General features: G+C 33.6%; 1 protein-coding gene across 2 annotated transcripts in view; it reads right to left on the minus strand.

Moving 5' to 3' along the window:
* Nucleotides 1-25,155, minus strand: part of LOC129947004 (protein singed) — a 45,129-nt gene that overhangs the window by 6,914 nt on the left and 13,060 nt on the right. The window contains exon 2 of one of the 2 annotated variants that reach the window (XM_056057402.1): nucleotides 3,368-3,747. In XM_056057402.1, the coding sequence (XP_055913377.1) occupies nucleotides 3,368-3,575 (208 nt within the window). In that variant the 5' untranslated portion in view covers nucleotides 3,576-3,747. Of the gene's footprint in view, nucleotides 1-3,352; nucleotides 3,748-25,155 lie in introns of both variants that reach the window. The other variant, XM_056057401.1, reaches the window with a different exon arrangement.

The following is a 25,155-nucleotide window of genomic DNA, read 5'->3' on the forward strand; positions in this document are numbered from 1 at the left end:
TCTGTTTGAAATTCATCTCATATCGGGTTTTCCAATAGGGACTTTACATCTAATGATGTAACTATCATTGTCAATTTATTTAGTAAACACAACATTTTCACCATGGTAAAAAAGTACACGAATCGACAAAGTTTGTAAATTATAAAAATTTTCTACTTAAATTCTGAGTTTTCTGCTCATTTCTTTTTCAAAGCTCAAAGCCAAAATGTGTTGCCGAGTCCTACAAAATTCGGTCGAACGGATCTAACGCTGCAAACATGTGCCGGTGTTGCTGTATGACCTAAGTGGAGTTCCTCTTAAGTTTTCTCAAATGTTTTAAAAAAAAAAAAAACAGGAAAATGACTTATTCTCCCAGATAGACCGCTTTTGTTGAATTGTGGATGAGGGTTGTTAAGTCATTGTGACTACGTAGAGATGTGCAGGAGTTCAGGTTGTTCCACTATGAGAAAGCTTTAAGCCTTCTCTTTTTTTTTATGTTTTTGTTTGGTTTTGAGTTTTTATCAAGGGCAGCGGAAGAGGTTGTGCAAATTGCATTAGGAGGCTTCGAATTAACCAAATCAAAAGTCTTTAAACCGAAATCTCCAAAAGAGCAAATCTATTAGCCAAAATATTATCTGGTTTAGTAAAGGATGCACCAAAAATGTTATTTAAAAAGCAAATATGCATTTTCGATAACTTCGTCAATCCAAAGAACAACGATTAAAAGTGATCTCAATGACCGTGATCGCCACTTCGAGAAATGAAAAATGAAAAAAAGCTCTCAAAACATGGAAGCACATTTTTGAGTTAAATATTGTTTATTTTTCAATAATATGTTTCACTGGTCCTAACATAAATGTTTTGACAATCGGTAAGGCTCAGTAAAGTATTTTCCAGTTTTTACCTCGAATGTATTTTGTCCATCTTGAATGAAAAAGGCGTCTTATTGTTTTAGAAATTATATTGTTCCTAGAAATGAAATAACTTTGGAAACAATTCTTCTTGAAAATTGTTAGTCCAATAATTATTATTTCGACATTGTTTTGAGCAGAAACAAAACGAACATAATGTTATTTTTTTTTTTAAATAAACAAATTAAATCCTAGCAAAATACGGACAAAGTTTATTATTTAGTACCTTTTAGTAAAAAGTTTAAAACCTATTTACAAACAAATTATTTTTTTTATCAGTTCAACATTTCACAGATCGAGAATTGAACCTTTGATGATTTTCTTCAAAACCTAAAAAGTTATATCTTTAGAAACTGAGGTTATAGAAAGAATTTATAGTCAAATTCAAATTAAGGCCATCAAAAACCTTCGAGAAAAGATTTTGATAATGAAAATTGATTTTTTGGAGATTTTGGGTAAGTTGCCGCTCTGCAGGAAAATGTTAGAAGAAGATGAACTACTTCTTGCAGTAGTTTTTCTGTTTATAAAGTCTGACACAACTAAAAAACTTATTTACTCATATTTGACCAATCGCATGCAAGCCATGTCTTGAATTGGTATAATGTCCTCAATTAATAATGATGTCCATTAATAATGATGTTCCCCAAGGATCAATCATTGGACCTTTACTGTTTTCATTGTTCATTAATTATCTGCCCTCTGTTTTGTCTTACTGTCAGTTTCATATCTATGCAGATGATGTCCAATTATATATTAGTTTTCTGAGATGATTCTTAAGGATGCAATGTCTAAAATGAACACAGAACGGACTTAAACTCAACCCTGAAAAAACGAAAGCTCTTCCAATTTCAATAAACAAACCAAACCCAGATAATTTCCCTCCCGTTATGTTGAATAATTGTATTATTGAATATGTTGCCCAAATTAGAAATTTAGGTTTGGTCTTTAACAGCAGGTTAACTTGGAATAACCATTTCGATACAGTTGTGTCAAAGATGTATGCTTCACTTAGAGGACCATCTGTTACTAAACCCGTATTACCTACCCATATCAAATTAAGGCTGCTAAAAGCACTTGTCCTACCTATAATAACATACGGGTGTGCGCTGTTTGCTGATCTTGATTCTCAATCAGCTCACAAACTAAAGGTGGCATTTAATGCAATAGCTCTTTTCTTTCTCTTTTGTTAATTGCATCTTAAATCAATGTTTTATATCCTGTACTATTTATAAGTTTAACTTGATGTACATATGTACAGCTGACATAAAAATAAAGAAAAATCAAATACAAATATCAAAAATGCGTTGCATCAATTTTGTCGGCATGGCTTGTGCAACTAATTGCATTTTTGAACTCAGCTTTTATCTTTGGAGAGGATTATTTTTCTTGAAGATATTATCTATTGAAGATTTCGTACGCACGTTCCGAGTTGAAAATATTCAAAAGAATATTAAAACCACCCCTGGAGACTTTGCTAACATGAGTTAAGTTAAACAATCATTTTTTTTAAATATGGGTATTCATTCCAATCCAGTTTAGCAATTGCCTTCATTTTTCCTCTAGCCCATTACGTTATATTCTATAAACTAAATTAACCTTCTTCTTATTATCTAAGACAAACAAAAAGGCTTTCAAATTGAAATTTTGCAAATTACGAGTATAATTTTCTTTTATATCATTACGTAATCTATAGTTTGAAAAGATCACTTAACTTTCAAATCCGAGAATGAAAAATCTATCATCACCGAACTACAGTAGCAGAAAGAAGAATAAAACAAATGACCAAAGGAATACAAAATTACTATTTATACGAAACAGTGATTAATGTTCCAATCTATCATTTAAAAAACTGCGATATATACACAAGGAAATTGATTGGTTAATAAAATACAATGAAACAAAAATACAAAAAACAAAACGGTCCAACTCGTTCGCTGTCGTTCACTTAGCCAGACTCAGACTGTTCTTGGGTCATTCGCCTTTGTAAAAAAAGAAAAAAGAACCAAGACTGGCACCGGGCATAGGGCATCATCATTATGATGACAGAAGACAAAAACAAAGTGTCTTCATAAAAATCGATTACTATGTTCTTCGTTGACCTAGTCGTAGTCTTTTGTCATGCAATTTAGCTTGACACTGTATTCATTCCTCCATCACCCGCAGCACTGAAAACACAGAAAATTGTAATCATTTACACTGATTGGGCAATTTACTTTCATAATAAACGTCGCTTCGTCGAAAAGTAGAGGACTTGGGAGGATTGACGATGGCTACAGCTAAGGCTAAGGCGATGGTGATGATGATAATGGTGATGGTATTGAGAAAAAGTTGAGAAATGGGAAATAGAAAATTCTGCAATTTCCACAAAAAATCGTGCACAAGGATAGTTTAAAGAAGTGCCTTAAGCATGCAATTATGAGTAGTTATATTATTATAGATGTATAAAAAGAGAAGGTACACACAGTTTTTAGACTCACTTTCTCCGGTATTGGAGGGCTCCAACGTCCACAATTGTTTCTTCTTTAGACTTGCTCCATTTGCATTCAATTTAAAGCCAAATGTCTCGGCTGTCATGTACTTGTGCTGGCCATTAATCAGACCAATAGTCCACCAACCTTTCTGTTGGTTCTGTGCAATGATATCGCCATTGGATCCTCCATTCAATTCATAGCCAGTGCCGTTCATTGTCGTTATTTTTGTTTTATTTTATTTTAATTTAATTTTATTTTTTCCTGTCAGTTGCTTTTGTCACTCGTTGCTTCTCGTGATTAATTACTTTTCAATAAGAATTTTGGTTTTGTTTTTTATAGCTTGGTGCTTGGTGCTCAGCTCAACAGCAAGATAGCCAATCAGACTTCTGAAATAAAAGAAATGCCAATGAAGAATTAGAAATGTTTATTTTGAAATTTTTTGTTGAAGGAATTGTCAGAAATAGAAATATTTTTAATAATTAAGAAATTACTGCTCTATTTGGCCAGTTATTTATTTTTTTAAATTCTTTATCAACAACTAACAGTTACACTAGTTATTTTTTCTCAGTTAGTTAGAAAGTGCTTTAACTAAAAATAATAATAATACATAAATAAGAAAAAAAAAACCATACATTTCCCGCTGTTCAACTTTCTTCTTCACTGTTAACTTGAAGTTTAATGCTTTTGACTCGGACAACAACTTCAGCATCGGTGGTAGCTGGCGCGACGGCGCGACGGCGCGCGGCGGCCAGCTACGAGGTCGATGATGAGGTGCGCTGCACCGCACTGCATGCCGATGATGATGCTGATACTGATGCCGATCTACTTGAAAGTGCGGATTCGGATTGCAGCATGGTTGATTTTGATTTTAATGGGGCAACGTTAAAATGCGACTAACGGTGATGGTACGCTTGAAAAATTCACTAGGCTAAACGATACAGTTAACCGAAAAACCAGTATCCACACATTAATCATCGTCCGTCGCGTAAGCGTTCGTTCTTTTAACATAAAGTAGATTTTAATCCATTCAGCCACCACCACACCACTGCTGGCCGCTGAGCGCTCAGACCCAAAGCACATCCATACAAAACCGCTCAAAGTAGTTAAATCCGAATATCGTGGTGTGGTGGTGCCTTTGGTGGTAATAATAATTAGAAAAATATCTTCCTCTGCCAGTCAAATTGTTAAGGATTGAAAAGTATGCTTTGGCAAAACAGCAACAACAACAACACAAAGTCAAAGTAAACAAAAGGCGAATGACTCTTCAGATGTTATCTTAAGTCAATTGGAATTTGGATTCGAATTGATTGGATGGTATATTTATCGTGTGGTGGTTTTTATTTTTTAAAGAAAAAAGACAAATGATGCGCGATAGAACCTCACTTATCTCAAAAACCAAGTTTGCTTTTCTTTGGAGGTATATGTACTCTTAGAATAGAAGATGAATGAATAACATCTTCTGGATAGTGTTTACATAGGATGAACAAACTGCTGGTAGTACGTACGATCGTCCCGTAGTATATGCTCCATGCCTAGTTCGATATTGTACCAGGGAGTTGGTGACTTGATAAAGAAATGTTTTGACTTAGCCTTGGCAAATGCTTGTTTTTCCACTAACATTGTTGACAAATTAATGCAGTTGTACAGCTTGGAGTTGCGCGTGTGAATTACAAACGCAGGAGATTGACTATATAAACCCAACCAACAACATTGTAGGATTGATGCATGCCAAGAGGAGGCCGGTTTAGTGACTTTGTTTACTTCTTGACTCCATTGTTTAGACAAGAAAGAAAAAACATTGAATAATGGAAAAGATGTTTTCAGCTGGATAGGGAAAACGTGCTTTATTGACGAGACGTTGCAGTCTATATTGATATTGACTCTTTTTTTTTAAAAAAAAAAGTTCTTTTTGTTTTTTTAATATTTGCATATTATTTTGTGAGCGAACTAACAAATTAAAGAAAAGGATTTGAATATATAAACAATGATGCCAAAGATTTCGCAAAATGTATTTAAATTGGATTCCAGTGAACAGCGATTAAATATTATGCTATTATTATAAAAATGTTTTCAACAAACTTTAATTTAATGACTCAGAAGTTTTGTGCAAAAACATAGAAATTCAATTTATTATGCGATTTTAACCTAATTTGGTTAGAGCATCATTAATGGGGCAATTATATAGCTTTCATTGAATTTCATTAAATTTCAAGATACAGCGAAAAATTAAAGCTTGCATCCTAATAATTATATTAGTCTTTGGTGGAACATTTTTTTACTTTCACCAAATCTTTTTTTAGAAAATGAAATTTATTATTATCAATGGTAGTTTAAATATTTAAATGTGATTAAATGATTTTGAATTTAAGACCGAAAGTTATTTCTTAACGAGCTTCGGTCATAAACTATACTCAAAACTTAATATGTTATTACTGCTTTTTACTTTCTATTCAGGTTAAGTTTAAATATTCAATATTAACAAAGGTAAGGCCAAAGATATATGTAGATCCTTGGCATAACCATATAAAATTTCATAACTTAGCATTGTATTAGAAGTGACTTTATAATTTGGTCGTGCTCTTTTTATTGAGCTGATAGCTTAGTCATAATCCTGGACTTAATTGTACTTCTAAGGATGAATTTAATTATTAATTAAAAAATACTTGATACTAACAAAGAAATAGCACATATCCCTATAATTATAAATGAAAAAAAGTTCTTAGCTGAAAATTCTCAAATTTTTGAGTATTACTCAGTTAGGGGCCGGTTATAGCTATCAATAAAATCCATAAGTAAAATTTTTGTTTTTAGTTTTTGAACATGTTACAGATATATTTCTAGCAAAAGATTGATGCAATGAAATAATCTCTATATTCAAGTATTTTTTTTCAATAAGATACAATGCATTTAAATTTGTATTTAATTTATAAATCCATTTAAATTTTTTTAATGTCATTTCATTTTACTGAACAGCTGACTGCCAAAGCCAAAAAAATCGTAAGAAGAAAACATGTGGGTACCCTAACTTAATGACTGATTCGATATCAAATAGTAATGAGACAAGAATAATTGCGAACATGTTTGCAAACTACTTAAAACATGCTTTTGTAGGTCATAATACTATTAGTTTTCCTAAAACATGTTTGCAAACTACTTAAAACATGCTTTTGTAGGTCATAATACTATTAGTTTTCCTAACACATCTACCTACCACTGTTTCAAATTTCCCCCACTTAAATTCTATCAATTTCGTTATGAGAAAAGATACTGTCTTTAATAGTATCCTACAACTTGACGAATGTTTTAGTCCTGGTCCCGACGGTGTACCATCATCCATTTTAAATAAATGTGCTGCGTATTTAGCACACCCGTTGTGTTCTTTTCAACACGTATTTAATTAACTCGCTGTTTCCTTTTATCTGGAAGAGCTCCAGTACCAGTACACAAAAAAGGTCCTTAAAACGAAATAATGAACTACCGATCTATTGCTAAACTATCTGTGATACCTAAACTGTTCGAGTCAATCGCATGTAGCGTCCTTTCTTTTCACTGAAGTTCAATTGTCTGTGATAACTAGCATGGTTTTATTAAAATGCGTTCAACTTTTACTAATCTGTTTCACTTTACGTCCTTTTGCTTAGCTGTTTTTGAAAAACGTGAACAAGTAGATTGATTGTAGATTGTAGGTTTTAACGACTGTTTCATAAACTGGATCTCCTCATATTTGCAAGATAGTGTTAAGTTTCGTAATGAGTGTTCAAATTCATTTATTGTGAATTCTGGTGTCCCCCAGGGTAGTCACCTTGGTGCTATTCTATTTGTTTTATTTATAAATGACTTGGTTTCGATCATACAAAATTCCTCTGCCCTAATATATGTTGACGATATTAAAAAAACTAAAAAAATCTACATCTGACTGTCTTCTCTTGCAAGAAGAGGTTATCACTAGTTTATAAGATATTATATCTTAATGTGTATAGCCATATCGAAATAAATAAATAAAAATAAGAAGACTTAATATTATTCAGGGAATGGTGCAATAATAATCGTCTTGTTTTAAATGTTGATAAATGTAAAACCATGAGCTTTACACGCAAAAAAGTTCTAATCGTTTTTAGTTACATGTTTGATTCTTGTCCCTTAAGTAGAGTTTATTTTTTTTCTGACTTGGGTGTTGTCTAAGATTCTAAACTAACATTTAACCTTTCTATACCCGCGTCAAAAAAATAACACGTATACCCGCGCACGGTCTATCGGACCGAACATAAAAAGCCCGTAGTTTCTCTTCTACTTCGAATATCTTTATTATTTTTTTTTTTAATCTATAGAATAACATATTAATAACGAAATAAAACAAGTCTTTATTAGTTTTTTTTTTTAATTTAATAAATAAATTAAATTGCTAAATTACATCGTTACTAAAATATTTGAGAAAAAGTAATTTTACGGTCTCACAGACCAATACGCGGGTATAGGAAGGTTAATGAATACATTAACATAATAGTTAAAAAAGCAAATAGAGTTCTGGGGTTTATAAACAGATTTTGCAGTGATTTCCGTGATCCAAATGTTTTAAAATTACTTTTTGTTTCATTTGTGAGACCAGTTCTGGAATATGCTTGTTCAGTATGGTCACCTTAATACGCCGTACACGTCACAAGACTCGAAGCCCTTCAGAAAAGATGTTTCCGTTTTTGTCTACAATCCCTTCCGTGGTTTCATGATATTCAAACATTACCGCCTTATTCACAAAAATCTTCCTTCTTTTACAAATCATAGGATTTATTTGCAGTTTTGTTTTATTGTTGCAATAATAAACGGACAAATTTCATCACCATCAGTTCTTGGTAGTTTAAACTTTAGTTTTATTCATTCAATTATAAGACCCCAGAAATTATTGAATAATAATTTTAGCAGATCAAACTATGGTGTATAAAGTCCCTTAAATCAATTAATTGAAATCTATAATAAATTTCACTCTTGCATTAATTTACCAAATGATGATATAAAAAGTATAAATCGGAAAAATAATATTTTTCAACAGTCTAGTTTAAGCTTTTAAATTTTAAGTATATTAAGAATTGTTAACGTTAGTATTTAACGAATTATAAATAAATAAATACAAAAAATCCATTTCGTTCCATTTTTTACTGTTCCGATCACATCATTAAAAACTTTACTGATGAATGCAACAATAAAAAAAATTGCCTAAGGCGCGAAGCCTTAAATTGACATTTAATTTAATGAAGTAAATTTACTGATTGCTATAAACGCTCATCAGTAAAACATTTCAGATTCCTCCTGTTTCAAATTTTACTGATAGCTATACCCGGCCCCTTAGGGCCAAAAAAAATCCATTTCGTTCTACTGTTGGTGCTGCAATTTTTTACTGATGAAACTGATGAAAGCAACAGTAAACAAATTGTCTGAGGCGCGATGCTCGACGATGTTATGGTCGAAAGTGACATTTAATTTAATGACGTAAGTTTACTGATTGCTATGAACGCTCATCAGTAAAACATATCAAATTCCTCCTGTTTCAAATTTTACTGATAGCTATAAACGGCATCTTAGTAGTTTTTTTGTTGAGCTTGGCACCTCATTGGTACATTTTTAATTAAAGTTTGACATTGACTGCATTCAATGGCTGCGTTCAATCTTAGGCATATAGGGTATAAGGATAATTTTTTGTTAGTGTTTTACTTATAAAATAACAGCTGATCGAAAAAAGCTGAGATGTCAAAAAAGGAATCCAAAAGTATTCAAGAATTTCTGGGGCATGTATGTATCTGACAGAACAGCTGAATGAACATGGGTGAATTTCTAGAAACTTGAAAATTGATTTCAGCTTTTTGTATTTGTTGGTAAACAAAGGATACAAATGCTACTTGAAGTTTTATAAGGTCGCTGAAAGGAAAGGTAAGTTATTCTTTCAGATGATTCAAACCCCCAAAGAAGGACCACTCTATTCCCTTTTTTTGAGCTTGGGAACATAAATCCATTCTGCTCTTGTTGAAGGAGTGCAGAAAGAGAAAGGACCAGCACCGAGAATCAATAACCCGACGAAGAACAATTTATCAAGAAATTGCAAACATTTCTTGAAGAACGCGGGTCAATTTTGATAAGAAGGAACTAGAAATAAAATTAAAAACTATGAAAAAGCGCTGCAACATTAACGTCGACTATCTTGTTTAATGGGTTTTCCTGGATAGGTGCCGTTTTAGATACCTAATTGAACGAGTTGAATAGGTAAATGGAGATAACTAGGAAAAACAAATGACTTTCAGCTGTTCACAAAAAGCAGCCAAACAAATAGATATTGAGGTCCAAAATTAAATTAATGAAAATTTTAATAAATTGTAAACTGTAAATTGTATTTTTACCAAAAAACATACACATTTGAAATAATTTTTAAGGATCCTTCAAATTTAATCACCTGCTCTATCAGAAGTCAGATATAAACATTTACCAGCAAATTCTTGAATACCTTGGGACTTCATCTATTTTGGATCAGCTGTTCTGTGACACATAAAAATAACAAAAAAACTATTAAGTTTTTAACGTTGTTCTATTATTTTTGTATTCGGTTAAAATCGGGACTTTGAGTTAGCTAGGTGAGAACATCGATTTGTCTGTCTAAAAGCTAATCTTTCGCCATATTTGATGCTTGTTTGGAGTTTATAGCTAATCCAATTAATGGCATGAAATGAAAGCAAAACAGTTTCTTGGTATTTATAAATATATTTAGAAACGTGAATTTATCCATTCTAATATCAATACCCCCCCCCCCTCTTTCATGTTTCACCGTCTTCAAAATATACCTAGGGCGAAGAACAAATCTTTTGTCATCATTTCTACTACGGTTAATTTTTGATGATTTTCCTTCTCGACAACAGCCTCGGTATTTTCCTGACTTGCTCGTCCAGCTTTGCCTTCTTAAGCCTTCTTTTAATGCATCTGCTTGACATGGTTAAACCTATTCTATATTTTTGTTGTCATCCATAGTGTTATAGAGATGAATTAAAAAAGCTCGTATCAGAGTGAAGAATCAAATAAAAGGTGACCTCATCCAAATAAGAGTGCACACACATATGCAGAGACCTAGCTAGGTGGAGAAGGTTATTGGGTAAAAACCTCGTAATTTCTAAAAGACTTAAGTAAGTTACTATGTGCCAGGAAAATAAATTTGTTAGAAGCCGGACATAAATGAGGTTGTAGGTAATACAAAATGGCAAGGATGTTTGCATCAAAAAGTGCATATGAACAATGGCAGTACATTTTGAGAAAAATAAACACTTTTTTAAATTATTTTAGGAATCAAAGTTCCAATTATAAATTTAAAAAACGAAATGCAATTCACTGCAAGATTAGTGGCAAAATGTATGTCAGAACTTACGTATTCAGCCGAAAGGAAAAGGTTCGATGCAAATATTGTCAATAAAATACCAACCAGGTTAATGATCTTGTAATAAAATATGATTCAAACTGTGAAAGTGATTATGTGTGCTGTGTTCCTCTTGAAGATTCGCTAATCAAATATTAAGATAAGCTCCTCGCTTCACCTTCGATAGACAAAAGAATAAATGCTCTTTTAAACCACAACAATTTTATTGAATTTTAACTTGATATTAGTTTAAAAATGTTAACATTTCTTTCAAATAAATATGTTAATTAGATTTGAATTCAAATATTAATGATGAGTGCATGTGAAAGTAGATAAAATAGATATATGCAGAGGTTTTGATTTGCATATTTGTGCGAAATTAAATATAATGTGATTATTAAGCAAAAATTATATTTGCTTTTTTTTTAAATTCGAATCAGTCACAATCAAAATATATAAAAAGTTTAATATTGTTTTAAATGTATTCAATTTATTTGTTTTACCAAAACTTTTTCTGATAAAAAAAGATAGTAACAAGTTATAGAAAAATGAATTAATAACAAAAAGCCAGTTTTCTAGAATGTGTCTTAATGTCAGGACTAAAGTCCAAACCTCATTAGCACATCGATTGAAAAGTGCATATTTGTCCATACAGTGATGGAAAACAAATTAGAAACAGAGGTTTTTTTTAACGATTAATAGTTTTACTTTCTAATTTGTTTTACAATTTTACAAAGCTGAACACTTTATTTAAAATGCCACAAAAAATTGATGTTATTGGTTTATTGTTTGAATGTATGGCAAAATTAGCTTAAAGCAGAAACAAAGCGTTTTTCTTGTGATTCTGACGAAATATTCATTTTTTATATTTAATAAAAATATTAATTTTAATAATATTCTTAAAAGTATTTTATAAAAATGGATTGTTGATTAAATTGAACGTGCAGATGTAGAAATAATGGACAGCCAAGTCGAAAAAGTTAGAAGAAGAATCTACTAGCGCTACTTTTTTAAAATTTAAATTAACTCTTTTCAATAAAAACCACTCAAAACCGATGTTAAAAAGCAAAGTTTTCTAGCCGAAATCTAAAAAAAAACTCCTGATCTCAGGAAGCAATCAAACACTTCCGCCGAATAAAATGGCATAACGTTAAGAAATACTTTATGTTCAAAAAACAATGATAAATTTAATTAGATATGATGGAATAAATAATGTCAGGCGACCATGGAAACTCAGAATTAGATCCAAAAGGAACTTATAATCCTTTATTTAAATTTAAATAAGGTGGGATTAAAGTCATTGTTTAGAACCAGTGCTCCACTATTGTAAACGTTCTCATTTTAGTTTTTGTTTTGTTATAGTTAAATATTAATTATGTTTTGTATTTTGTGCGTGTGTTAGGCTATAATTTTATTATTTTTTACTAACAACTAACACACTTATGATAAGCCTCTGATCGTCATTTGACGCTTGCTATAAGCCTATTATATTACTTTCTGAAAATTCTGAAGTGTAAAAAAAAATGTTTTTCAAAGAAAATATGACTGGGCAATTGGGACATTTTTTTAATTAAAAGGAAAAATATGTAATGTTGGCTAAGTCCGAACTCTAAGCTGGATAATGATGCCTTTTACGGAAGAGATCAATTTAAAGGCAGTTCACGTAAGATAATGATCCGAAACACTAATTAAAGTTATAGAAAGAAAACTATCTGCGAGAAATTGCTTTCTTTTATTTGTTGAATCACCGTGTCTGCACTTAATATTTTAGTTTTGAAAATGACTAAAATAACGGGTTATCCATTTTGCGGTTTCAATACTATGGGACTAGAATTTGACATCTGTTAACTACTAAGAAAATGGTAATGGCAACATTGTCAAGAAAATTTGAAGAGACTGAATCGGTTACAGATATTTTAAGGCCTTTGCATCACCGTTTCGCTCGTTCTATTGAAAATATAGCTGCAGCAAGTGAAAGTGTTGCCGAAGACCCGAAAGTGTCGATTTCTCGTCGCACATTATGGCGTATTTTGCATTTGGATTTACACCTCCATACATATAGAGTCCAGCTCATACAATACCTAACTGAAGCCAGCTGACCTTTCACAACGGAATGGGTACTCTTTGATGCGGAGGTGTGATTGAACCTTACTTCTTCGAAAACGACGATGGAACGAAGTGGTTAAAACATGCGACACATCTCGAGCGAATATGGCTTTTTTGCAAGACATATTTCCTAGCCGTGTAATTTCTCGTCGTGGCGATATCAACTGGCCACCAAGATCATGCGATTTGACACCGCTGGACTTTTTTTGTGAAGCTACGTGAAAGACCGTGTTTATGTTAATAAACCTTTAACTCTTGAGCACTTAAAACCAACATTCAAGTTGCTGAGATATCGCCCAATATGTGTCAAAAAGTAGTCGAACAATCGAATCAATGCTTGCAAAAGTTCGCGTGGTGTCATTTAAATGATGTAGTGTGAGTACAACGTGCAGTGAGAGATATTAGACTGAATCGCCTTTGTAACTTCGTAATAAAAACTAAGTGTCGAAAATAGTCGTTATGTTTTATCCCTCATCTTATTTTGCTGTTATTTTGTCAAACTATGCACAAGGAAAAAAAATCGGCCGTATTCCTCCTCTTAAACACCTCAACTGTTACACTCGATGTACTAGGAATACCGTACAGAGATAAGTTCTTCAGCTGTACTAAGCGAATGTGGACTGCAATAACCAAACTCTGTTTTTCTCTGTCATTGCATTGTTCAACAATTCAAAAACCAATTTACAAAAATACTTCCTTCTTTAACAAATAAAAACAAATTAGGTGGCGCAACAGTCCGTTGAGATTCAGGTCCTTGTGACGTACAACTCTTAACCATTCCTGTGTGCGAGTTTTGTTCTCAGAGATGGAAGGGACCTACAGTTTTAAGTCGAATCTGAACGGTAATTTGATTGATTGAATTTTTATGACAAGAATTGCTCTTGGAGGATTTGACAATTCCTCACAAAAAGCATTAATCATAAAAAAAACTTTAGATGGTGTGACAGCCCTACGCTCTACCCATCACGCCACTTCCTTCCTTAACCCCATCTTTTTTTCTGTCAAATGAAAGGCATACAAAAACCCTTAAAGGTGGGTTAATTATAAAAATTAGAAGAAGAAGTTTAGTAATTGCTTATCTTTGATTAATTAATTTATCTTTCAATTATGAATTCATTTAAAATTTGTTACACAATTTTCGGGAAAGCCTACAATGTTTTCGTTATCAACAATCAACTTATAGCCTAGTACACAGCTGAAGTGAAACGAATTTTTTCGGCGGTCTCCAAGTGCAGAGCAAAATTAAAACGAAAACCACAGCGGAAAAATATTTGTGGAGAGTTCTGTCTGCTGTCAAAAACAATTGATAAGTTCTGACAGTCAGCTGCTGGTAAACAAAAGTGGAAAAGAATTCTATTTCTTAACATTTTGTTAAGCGCATAGTTTTTTCATTTCTACAGCTATATTGCTCCAGAGGCTCTCAACGGCTGAATAAATTTTGTGAAGCTTATGCCAACGAAGCCAGTTCCTTTTTTCCTCTGAAGAGAAATCTTTGGTTTATTTTTTGGATTTGAAGTTCACTGCTCGTCTTCATCATTTCTTGCACATCACCAATAGGTGTGTTAGAAAAGGCCTTCCGTCAAAATTTCGCAAGCAATTAATATGCCGGGCAAATAAATTGAGAACGAAAAGAGTGGAGAATTGTACTAACAAATCTAGTACAGCTGTCCACTAAAATGACACATTTCGTCGTTCAGCAGCGTATTGAAAAACGAAAAACACAGCGAAATTTTTTCGTTTATGATTTCGTCATGTCATTTTTGTATGGGAATTTTCATTTCGCATCAGCAGCGTACTAGACTTATCCTATTAGAAATATTCCCGTAATTATTTATTTTATTCTTCTTCTCGTTTTCAATACTTTATGTTTTCTCTATAAAAAAGTTCAGATTGAACTTTGTTTTAACCGGATTTTTATATAAATAAATTTCAAATGTCGAATGCTTTATGACACTTCTTTTAATTATCACACAGTATAATAAATAAGCTTGAACACCACGATCAAGAAGTTTTAAAAAAGATTAAATGGTATTTGGAACCTAATTCGTAATTATCCTTTCTTGTTTTTGTCAAGAATTTATTTGTTTCTTGTTTGTTTATAATTTATTCAAATTGTTCATTTAACACATCATTAAAAAAGTCTTATTTTAGACAAATTTACTGTGCATACAATCATTGTACAATGTACAGTTCATACATAATTATTCAAAAATTTGTTGATATTTTCGTTTACTCATTTAAAAAAAAAAAAAACATTATTCAACATTAAGCAGGCAAATTAATCATTGTGATAAATTAAAAATGTTTTAGGATATGACGTTTCACACACTCTTTTTGTGTGGTTGCAGCCTTATAACCTTATCAAGATACACTTCGTATATGTATTTTAGGCATGAGCAATCTCCTTTTCGTAAGCCTATCACAAAACCAGCAGCGATCGAGCTTGGCTGCACTCATTACCATAATATCTCATTTTATCGCCAACAACAAAAAAAGGATAGGATTCATCCGTAGATACATATGTACATTATGTATCCCAGAACCAATCGCAATCCTATCATCAGACAATCATCAAAGGCTGGCTGAATGTTTTTCTTTTTATTGTTTAATCATTTTATAGATTTTATATTTCTGTTTCCATTTCAAGTAATTCAATGTCGTCGTGCGTCGTCGTCGTCGTCTTAGTCGACATCGACGCTGAAATTGAAGCTGAAGCGACAAGCGTCTCGAATAAAACTCGAATGAATTGCAAGATAATACATATTTTCTGTCTTAATTTAGAAGCGTTTTGTTAAGTGTTCTTTCTTTAATATTCACTGAGCATCGCAATCGCAACGCGCCTTTTTTTCTTGTGTAGTTCTTATGATTCTCCACTATTCAACACGCTACTGGAGAGGAAGTTGATTTGTTTTACTGTCTTTGTTTCCAAAAACAAAACAAAAACGCCAACAACAAAAAAGACAAAAATATATAAAAACCTAAAGTGCGTGTCATTGCGCGCATATAAAAGATGTTTCGGAGGGTAACAACTCTCAGCACTTAAGAAGGAAAAGATGTCGATGTGTAATTTATACAGTGGGAGTTAACAAATTTACAGCATTAAGATTTTCTTTTAAAATTTCTATTTAGTTCTAGAGCTGGGGTTTGAGGTCGTTATACTTTTAGAATTAGACCAAATCACTCAACGGAAATAATTTTGGGTGATTTTAAATCTAGAATTCTATAGTGACTTAGAGAAAGGCTTTGAAAGAAGACAGTACTTGCAGTTTAGCTCTTATCTTCGTTTCCAGACTTTCACTAACATTCCTTGGAGTGATGAGTTAATTAGATTAAAAGACTTTAGATTAGATCGATTTTTAGTGCTCATCTTAAATAATTTACATTGTTTACAAAAATCAAAAAAAAACATGGCATTCTCTCGTCTGCCTAGTTGACAAAACATAAATTGGAAACTTATTTTTTATGAAATATAATTTATACATAAACGAATTGGGTACATGATCTAAAATGTTTGTTTTTTGAATATTTTACTATTGAAATTAAATATTATCTTTACAAACTCTCATTAACAATTCTTCCTTTTAATGTAGAGCCAATATACAGTTTTTCAACGTCGACTTCGTTTAACAATGATAAAGTTTCATTTTCGTTCAAAAAACCCGTTTCAAGAACAATTCTCGTGATGTCTTTAAGAATAGGACATTTACCCATGAAGTTAAATCCTCCCTATGTGGAATGAAGTTAAGAGGTACGAGTTCACCACGCAGCTTTACCATCATCGAAATCTCCTCTATGCTGTATTCATCTCGGAAATAGTTCTTCGTCTCCCAATTGTGATTGAGTTGATTGTAAATTGCTCTGTACAGAGACCCAGTTGCTTCATTAAGGCATTTTCCCATAACATGTCATCCACTTTTGCAATTAGGTGGTACAGTGATTCCTCCCATTGATTGAAATCAAATTTATCTATGTTAAGGTCCATGTCACTCTTCTAGCAACTTACATCTATTCTGCATATCATCCCGACCTCTCTCGAATAGTTTGAAGTGCCACTATCTTCGGTAACTATATATTGCGGCGTATTTGGTGGCAGCCGGAAGATTCTCTTAACGTAGAAGCGTAACAATTTTTCCACATCTTCATATTGCTTCTCTCCCCACACTTGAGCTCCATAGAATAAGAATAAGATTGATTCCGCTAATACCTTAAAAACAGTGGACTTACTGGTGTGTGCGATATTTTTGTTTGAGAAACACCTACTCCAAGATGCGCTGATGGCGGCTTTTGCACTTGTAAGCTTTTCTCTCAGATGCGTTTCCATACTTACATTTTTTGTCGAACTCACTCCAAGGGATTTGAACTCTTTGACAATCTCTATATTTTCACCATTGTAGTTCCATTTTTCATTAAGACAGTTTTTACCTCCTCCGTTCTTGAAAATCATGATCTTATACTTTTCCATATTTACTATTAGGTTCCATATTTTACAGTACTGAAAAATTAGGTTTACAATAAGGTGTATTGATTCTGGAGATGATGCGAGAACCACAATGTTATATGCGATCAAGAGTGCTTTAATTATTTCTCCCGCTTGTTCGATACCAGCAGGTAAGAAATCGACTAAGTCTTCGATAAATAGAGCGAATAGGCTTGAATTCATCGTAGAACCTTGTCTAACGCCTGATTCAGTTCTAAACCAATCCGACCTTTTTGTACCATTCCAAACTGCTGCATTAGTATCCATATACAGGCTTTGCAGGACTCTTCCAAATTTTAACGACATTCCCATACCAAAGAGCTTATAGAAAAGAGCTTGCCTATTCACCGTGTATAATGCAGACTTAAAATCCACGAAAAACGCGTATAAATTCTTTCTTCATCTTATAAATGAATCCGCAATGCTTTTCAAAACAAAGATATGATCGATTGTTGAGTAATCGGATCTAAAGAATGCCTTAGATTCTTTCAACAGCTTATTTTCTTCAATCCATTTATTGAGTTTTAAAAGGATATTCCTCTATAGTTCGACATCTCAGACCAGCTTCCTTTTTTGTGGATTCAAAAAATGATTGATTCCCTAAATTCTTGAGGAATCTTACCTGTTTTCAACACCTCATTGTAAACTACATTAAGCTTACTTATTAACTCAACGGTTCCATACTTTAAAAATTAATTTAAAAAATTAATTAGTTATTAGTTTAATTCGAATCCATCAGCCTCAGAAAAAACAAAACAAATTTTTAGATATTAAATAATGGAGAACAGAGTCTTCACTCAGAAAATGTACAGTTTGTATGTAAAACGAAAGAGATAAAGGTGTTTCGTTCCTTCAAAAGGTCTCTACTTCTCAAATAAAGAAAATTTTGTTTCCTAACTAAAGGTGAGAACTCAAAAATCTACCTGATATAACGTAGGGCAGGTTCAAACATCATAAGAGAAAGTCTTTGAACGCAAAATTACATGAGTTAGTTAATTTTTTAGATGTCATTAATTTCAAGCCTGGAACATTATATAAATGCATTTTTATTATTATCAAAAAATCCTTACACAAAGTACAAGTTTGTCGTGAGCTGTGTTTTATACTTTCTTGTGTAACTTTCTGGTCAACTTTCCAAAATGCTTAACACTTGAATCAATAAATGTAAGCATCACGATATTTCGGTATGGGCTTTACCAACCACTTGATGTGGAACGATCACTAAGCGATGTTGATAAAAATGTTGTAGCATGTTTGTGTCAACTTGTCTATCTTTCTGCTGACCTGGCTACAATTTACAAAGTCAAGTACTTAAGTTTTTCACTAGGAACAGGTTGATTTTGACAGCTCGTTTCTGGCATATAGTTTCTTTAATTTTCTATAAAAATATCTTATTTAATAATTTCCTAAAGACAAATCATCATGGCTAGTAACAGCATCGAGTAATACGTCCAAATGATAAAACTTTTTTCGTGTTCGTTGGGTATTTGGACTAACTTGGCTTATTTTGAAAGAGAAAACAATAGAAAAAAAAATTAAATTTTGCTATGTTTCCACCAAAGGTTTATCTCAGTTTAATTAAGTTTGGCAGCACTTTCTAAAATGCAAATGGTGTTCAGCTTACATGATTTCACCTCTGGTCTGAATTTTCCTATTTTTTTGGAATTTTTTTATAAATTATTCTGGCAAATATTCAATTGTATCAACTTTCAAATATAAGAACCGGACTACTGCGGATCTTTTTTTTTGGCAATTTCTCACTGCACTTTATTCCATAGAATACAAAAAAAAACACGGCTTATATTGGCGGATTGCCGACTTGCCAATGCATCCCAAAGAAATTTACTACTTGGTGTATATTATGGATTTGTGGCGTCATCAGTCTGTGCTTGTTCGAAAATGATGCTGGCCAGGCCATCAAAGTCAACGGCTATCGCTATAGGTTGATGATCAATTGATCACCAACTTCTTGTGGCCTGAATTCGATGATATGGACCCGGAGACATATGGTTTGAACAGGATGTCGCTAAGTGCCATGCTCAAGACACAATCGATATTCTGCAGTTACGCTGCCTTGAAAGACAACATAATCAGTCAATGTCAAATTGAGCCTGATTTATGCACCAAATCCATCGAAAACTGGAAATTTCGAATGCGTGGCAATCATTTAAGCCATGGCAATTATTTAAGGTATCCAACTTCTTGTACTAAGTATTAAAATCAGCCTGTCCTTAATGGAAAACCATATACATATATATTTTCCATCTCTGCTCTTACTTAAACTTTGCAAGGAAAACTTTAAAAACGATTGGCGATAATAACATCATTTAAAAGTTTCTTGCCTCAATCTTTCTTGAATTAAACAAAATAGCTAGCTGCATACCTTTTCTAAAGTATTTTATACGTAAAACTCGCGGTTTAGGGAATGCTAATCGGTTTACCTCGAGGCGATTCTTAAGCCGTACTACGCGAATGTGGAATGCTTTGACACACTCGGTTTTGATAACAACCAAAATATACAAAACCAATGATATTAATCTTGCCAAGCTAAATTTTAAGAGCTATAACAACAGTCACTGTCAAAATCAAACTATGTTAAAAACACAACCTATTAAATTTCCGAAGACTCGTAAAAAACTAAATCCTCACACGAACATTATCGTAAAGTTTCTTGCCTCAATCTTTTTTACTAAACTATGCTTAATTGAAATAGCTAGCTGCATACCTTCTCTTAAGTAGTTTAACCGTAAAACTCGCGGTTTAGGGAATGCCAATCGGTTTAACCACGAGCCCAACAACAGACGTACTGTCAAGTAAAGATATGCGTTCTAAAGCCGTACTAAGCGAATGTGGAATGCTCTGTTTTTCCTCTCTTCCACTCTTTTTTCTCTCTTTCCTAATATTCACACTGTGCCTTTACATTAAAAGGGTACTAAAAAACCCCTAAAAAAATTGGAAGGCAATTGTTTTAAAGCGGACTAAATAGATACCAGGAACTGTCTTTATCTTTAAGTAGCCATTTATGTCATTTGAACCTGTCCAAAAAATGCAAAACCGATTATAGCCATGGTGCAAACTCAGAGCTTTGACAACAGTCACTGTCAAAATCAAACTATAAAGAATGTTAAAAACAACCTGTTAGATTTCCGGAGTAAATCTGGTTAAAGATTAAATTCTCTTGACATTTTTGCAATGTTCTCTGACGTCCCCCAATCATCATCAAACAACTTTGTCAAGGTTAAGTTGTTTTAAACATAAACTTACAAAATAAAAAGGACTATGCAGTTCTCTTCTAGAACCTGAACCTGTCACAAATTTAAATATGCAAACCTAAATTGGGAACACTATAAACTGTCTGAGAAATTACAAAATAAAAGCAGTTAAATGTATATCTTGGTTGACAACGACATTAAATATCTTTGCCCAAGAAACGTATAAATATGGTATATTCGCAAATTTGCATGAAATTCTTATGGCAAAGCTACTCTTTTGAAATAAATATATACAATACACTTAACATACCTACATCAAATTGTATGCAAATAAGAAAGTCGCGTGCAACGGTTTTCCAAATTGAATAAATGCACCACCAATCCACAATATCTGGCTCAGTCGCCACAGCAACCTATTTAACAACTACTCATCTCTTATTCCGTTTTTCTTTTTTAGTCGTTTGTCGTTCAGCGAGGTTATTTTATATTTTCTTTGAATTTTATTTTTTAATTTCTCTATTACATACATTTAGCAGAATCTAATGCATCTTAATGCTGACGGCAATGACAAGAAATATCAATTTGGCCAATTATACTTGAACAGGCGAAAGAAATTCCCGCCTTCAATCAAATAATTATGAATTTTAGTCATAGTCGCGCTTACAATTATTTTGCTCGTGAAAGAAAGACTGAAGAAAAAACTCAAGCTCAACTCAAGATAACATCGCTCGAGACATCAAATCAAACAAGAAACTAATGCATTGAACGATACGACCGCGAAGATACGAACGAAAAAAGTCCTCCTATACGACCGACCGACTACAAAACGCTCCATTGCAGCAGCAGCAGCGGCATTGGATATGATTTACTTTATTTTGTTGTAGCTGCATCACATCACACTGGTTTTTTGTGTGCACTCTACATTTCCAATTCATCTGGTTATTCAACTTTCAACGGCAAATATTGGAAGTGGAAGATCCTGAGATCCCAAAGATTGGGTCGGTCGGTCGGTTGGTCGGTCGATCATCGTCGTTGTATTCTTGCTAAATGCTTGTAGTTATTCCTAAAATGGTTGTGCCTTTATCTCTACTTAGGTACTCCCAGAGTCCATTTGAATATCCCACAAAATTCGGTCTCCATATTAGCACACAGAGATCTATCTAGATATCCGGAGATGATGCTGGATTTGAAGCCGGACCCAGAGGATGAAAAAGCATGGGCAAACATTTTATTAAAGCCTTGTAGTTGCAGCCAGATGATTGTCAGTGAAATTTCTGCTCAGCTAGCTAAGCACGTAAAAATCCGTTTTTTATAACTGGTTTTGTTCTATTATATTATTTTGTTCTGTTCTTTTGTTTTTTAGATAGTTTAAGTCAGCAATTTACCTGTGGCCGGTCACTGCTATCATCATTAGCTGGGGCAACACCAACAGCTATTAAACCTTCCCCGGAGCATGCATCACATCGGTACAATAGCAAAGGAGGACTTGAATAGTTGTTGATGATGAATAAGTGTACTGCTGGAAAAAAAGAAGACTTAAAAACAGAGATGAAGACGAAGAGGAATACGACTACGACGACGACAACAACGACTATGTCGATGTCGACAAAGAGCTCAAGACGATAAAAAAAATACTTAAAGAAGGTTGCAATTTGGTCGCATGTTAAGCTGAAATGTCTGAATGGGGAACTACTCACACTGTGGTGGTTGTGTTCCGTTGTTTTGCTGATGTTACTTCTACTTCTGCTGCCACTTTATCTTAGTTGCTCTAGCTTTAGATTTAGCTTTAGCTCTTGCTCTTGGTGCCGGTTTATCTCTGTTGGTGTATAAAGAAGCATTCAGAGCATTAAGAATGCGCCGTGTCTATCTAACAGGCTTTCTAGCTGTTCCTGTTCAAGAAGTTATTCCGCAAACACAATAGACACTACAAAAAAGTACAAATATTTTCTATATCTTTTCTTCTTATTATTCTCCATGTCTTGGAATCTGAGTACCCGAGATTAGGTATGTACGAGTATATACGCAGCATATAATAACCAAGCACTCGTTTAATTGTGTTAATTAGTTTTGATTTAAATGCGATTTCGGTAATTGCCTGAAGAACTGTACTTGAATCTTGATAAATAATATCTGACAGACATGCAATTCAATTTAGCATCAAAATATACACAATCATCAAAAGTAAGTGCTGTTCCTGTTGCTGCTAGCTTCTAGCTGCTGGCTTCTCGCTGCTGGGCATGTACTCATAGTGACGGCGATGGCGTTGGTGATGTGGTTTGCTGCTGTGCACTTAATAAATTCATTGACACATCTTTTATTCCAATCACAATCTTAAACGTCTCGCCACAGATGGACCCACATTAACAATGTATGTATATACAGTCGTTGATGAAAGTTGACTTATGTTATTTGTGGGTTTTAAAGTTTTGAAAATATAAAATATTTTCTTTGGTTTATTATGATACGATTACGCGAACGCCGTAAAACATCAGCGCGCTCTTAATATATAAAACCGTGTTATCATAAGCGTAACAAAAAGAAATCTTAGATTGAGTATAATTAATCCCGCTCGGTTCATAACGTTTATTTATTCGATATTTATAGAAACAATTCAGCAATGAAACATGGTTACTAATAGTTTTTTTACATGTTTTTCATTTTTCATAAAATGAACAAATGGTCTTAAATTTAAGTTTAGTAAATTTGACAAAACGTTTTAAATGCGTCTGGCAAGCAAAAGGCTGCAACCAAATAACCTATATTTTCTAATCAGGTGAAATTTTCTGGTATTTTCGTGTTATCAGGGTTTTAAGTTTAGAAATGCACTTGAAAAATCTTGAAATGCGTCTGGCAGGCAGAAGGATGGAAAAAAACCTTTAGGAACAAAATCTTTAATCATATACATCACTTATGTGATTATCATTTCGACCTTAAAATTGGAAAAATTACCATTTTTGAACGCTCACCCCCAATCGCTGCTGAAAAATAACCTTCCAGACGGTTGTTTTTTTTTTTAATAAGCACACACTCAAGGGGATATTACTACCCTTATAATGCAGAGGCACAGTGTGAGCACAAGAAAGAGGAGACAGGGTTTAAAAGGAGATGTCGGTGCACATTGGTTTTGAATTCCTGAATATTGCAATGACTAGAAAAGTCAGAGTGTAATAAGGCATGCCACATTCGCGTAGTACGGCTAAAGAACGAATCTCTGTATATGACAGTACGGCCAAAGTTGGGCTCGAGGGTATACTGATGAGCATTCCTAGAATCACGAGTATTACGGTTAAACTGTTTAAGTGGAGGAATGCAACTGGAACATAAGCTGTTAAAAGGGTCAGACAAGAGACCTTACGTAGATGTTCAAGCGAAGTAAATGAACTTATGATGATATTATCATCTATCAATTTAAATGCTCTACATTCAATACTATCCAAGAGGCTTAAGTAAGTTGCAGGAGCACCAGCCCAGAGATGGGAGTTATACTCAAGTATACTCAAGCTTTGGACGTACATAAGTCTTGTAGATAACTGCCAGATCAGATGGGAAGAAAAACTTCTTGCATCGCCTTAGAAAACCCAAACATCTTGCGGCATTTTTGGCGACATCGCGTATGTGATCATTCCACAAGAGGTGTTCAGTCTTATTGATGCAAGTGCCATCCATGGATAATGGCAATGGAGGTATATCTCGCTTTAACGATCCAAGACAGCATTGCGTTTTCGAAGCATTAAATTCCACGCGGTTTTTTAATCCCCATTGAGCAATGCTGTTTAGTCGGAATTTAATGAGCTTATCATGATTTGTCGTTGCAGTTCCACATCCGAAGAAGAGGGATGTGAGACTGAAAACGAATATGAAAAGCTAAGAGTATACTATCGTCAGCGAAACAATGTATTGGATTAGAAGTTGCAGACACGAGATCATTTATAAAAATGAGAGTGTTGGAGAAAGAGCAGAGCCCTGGGACACACCAGCATTTATTTTATGGTTTTCAGACTTGAAAGGTAATTACTAATCCAGTGAAGCAGGGACTTATGCAAACCGAAAGCACGCATTTTCGATAAGAGAGCCTGATGCCAAACCCTATCAAATGCTTTTGAAATATCAAGTGCAATAATCTTACTTTCTCCAAAGCGATGTAAAGAATTGCTCCACTGTTCGGTGAGATGAACCATGAGATCACCAGTGGACCTATTGCTTCGAAAGCCGTGATGCCGGTCATTAAGAAGCTTTCGATCTTCAAGATATTTCTTGAGCTGATAATTAAACAGCGTTGCGTTGGGGAGTAGGATAGATGAAAAAGCTTACGCAGTGGTTTTTCCAGCATTGAAGAACACCTCTTCAGAACAATAGCGGGGATATCATTCGGACCAGTGAATTTATGTGTGTTTAGATCTCAAAGGATTCTTGCCACAGTACGAGTGCGAAATAAGATTGTTCTTATAGAATCACTAACTCGATCAGGTACAGGCGAAGTCATAACACTCACTGGCAGCGTAGAATTGGCGGCGAACTGCCTAGCAAAGAGATTAGCTTTCTCTAAAGAGCTAACAAAAGGAGTGTCATTATCAACGAGCGTAGGAACCGAAGAAGAGGAAGAATTCCTCATGTT

The sequence above is a fragment of the Eupeodes corollae genome, chromosome 2 (assembly GCF_945859685.1).
Source record: "Eupeodes corollae chromosome 2, idEupCoro1.1, whole genome shotgun sequence".
In the NCBI taxonomy this organism is placed as follows: domain Eukaryota; kingdom Metazoa; phylum Arthropoda; class Insecta; order Diptera; family Syrphidae; genus Eupeodes; species Eupeodes corollae.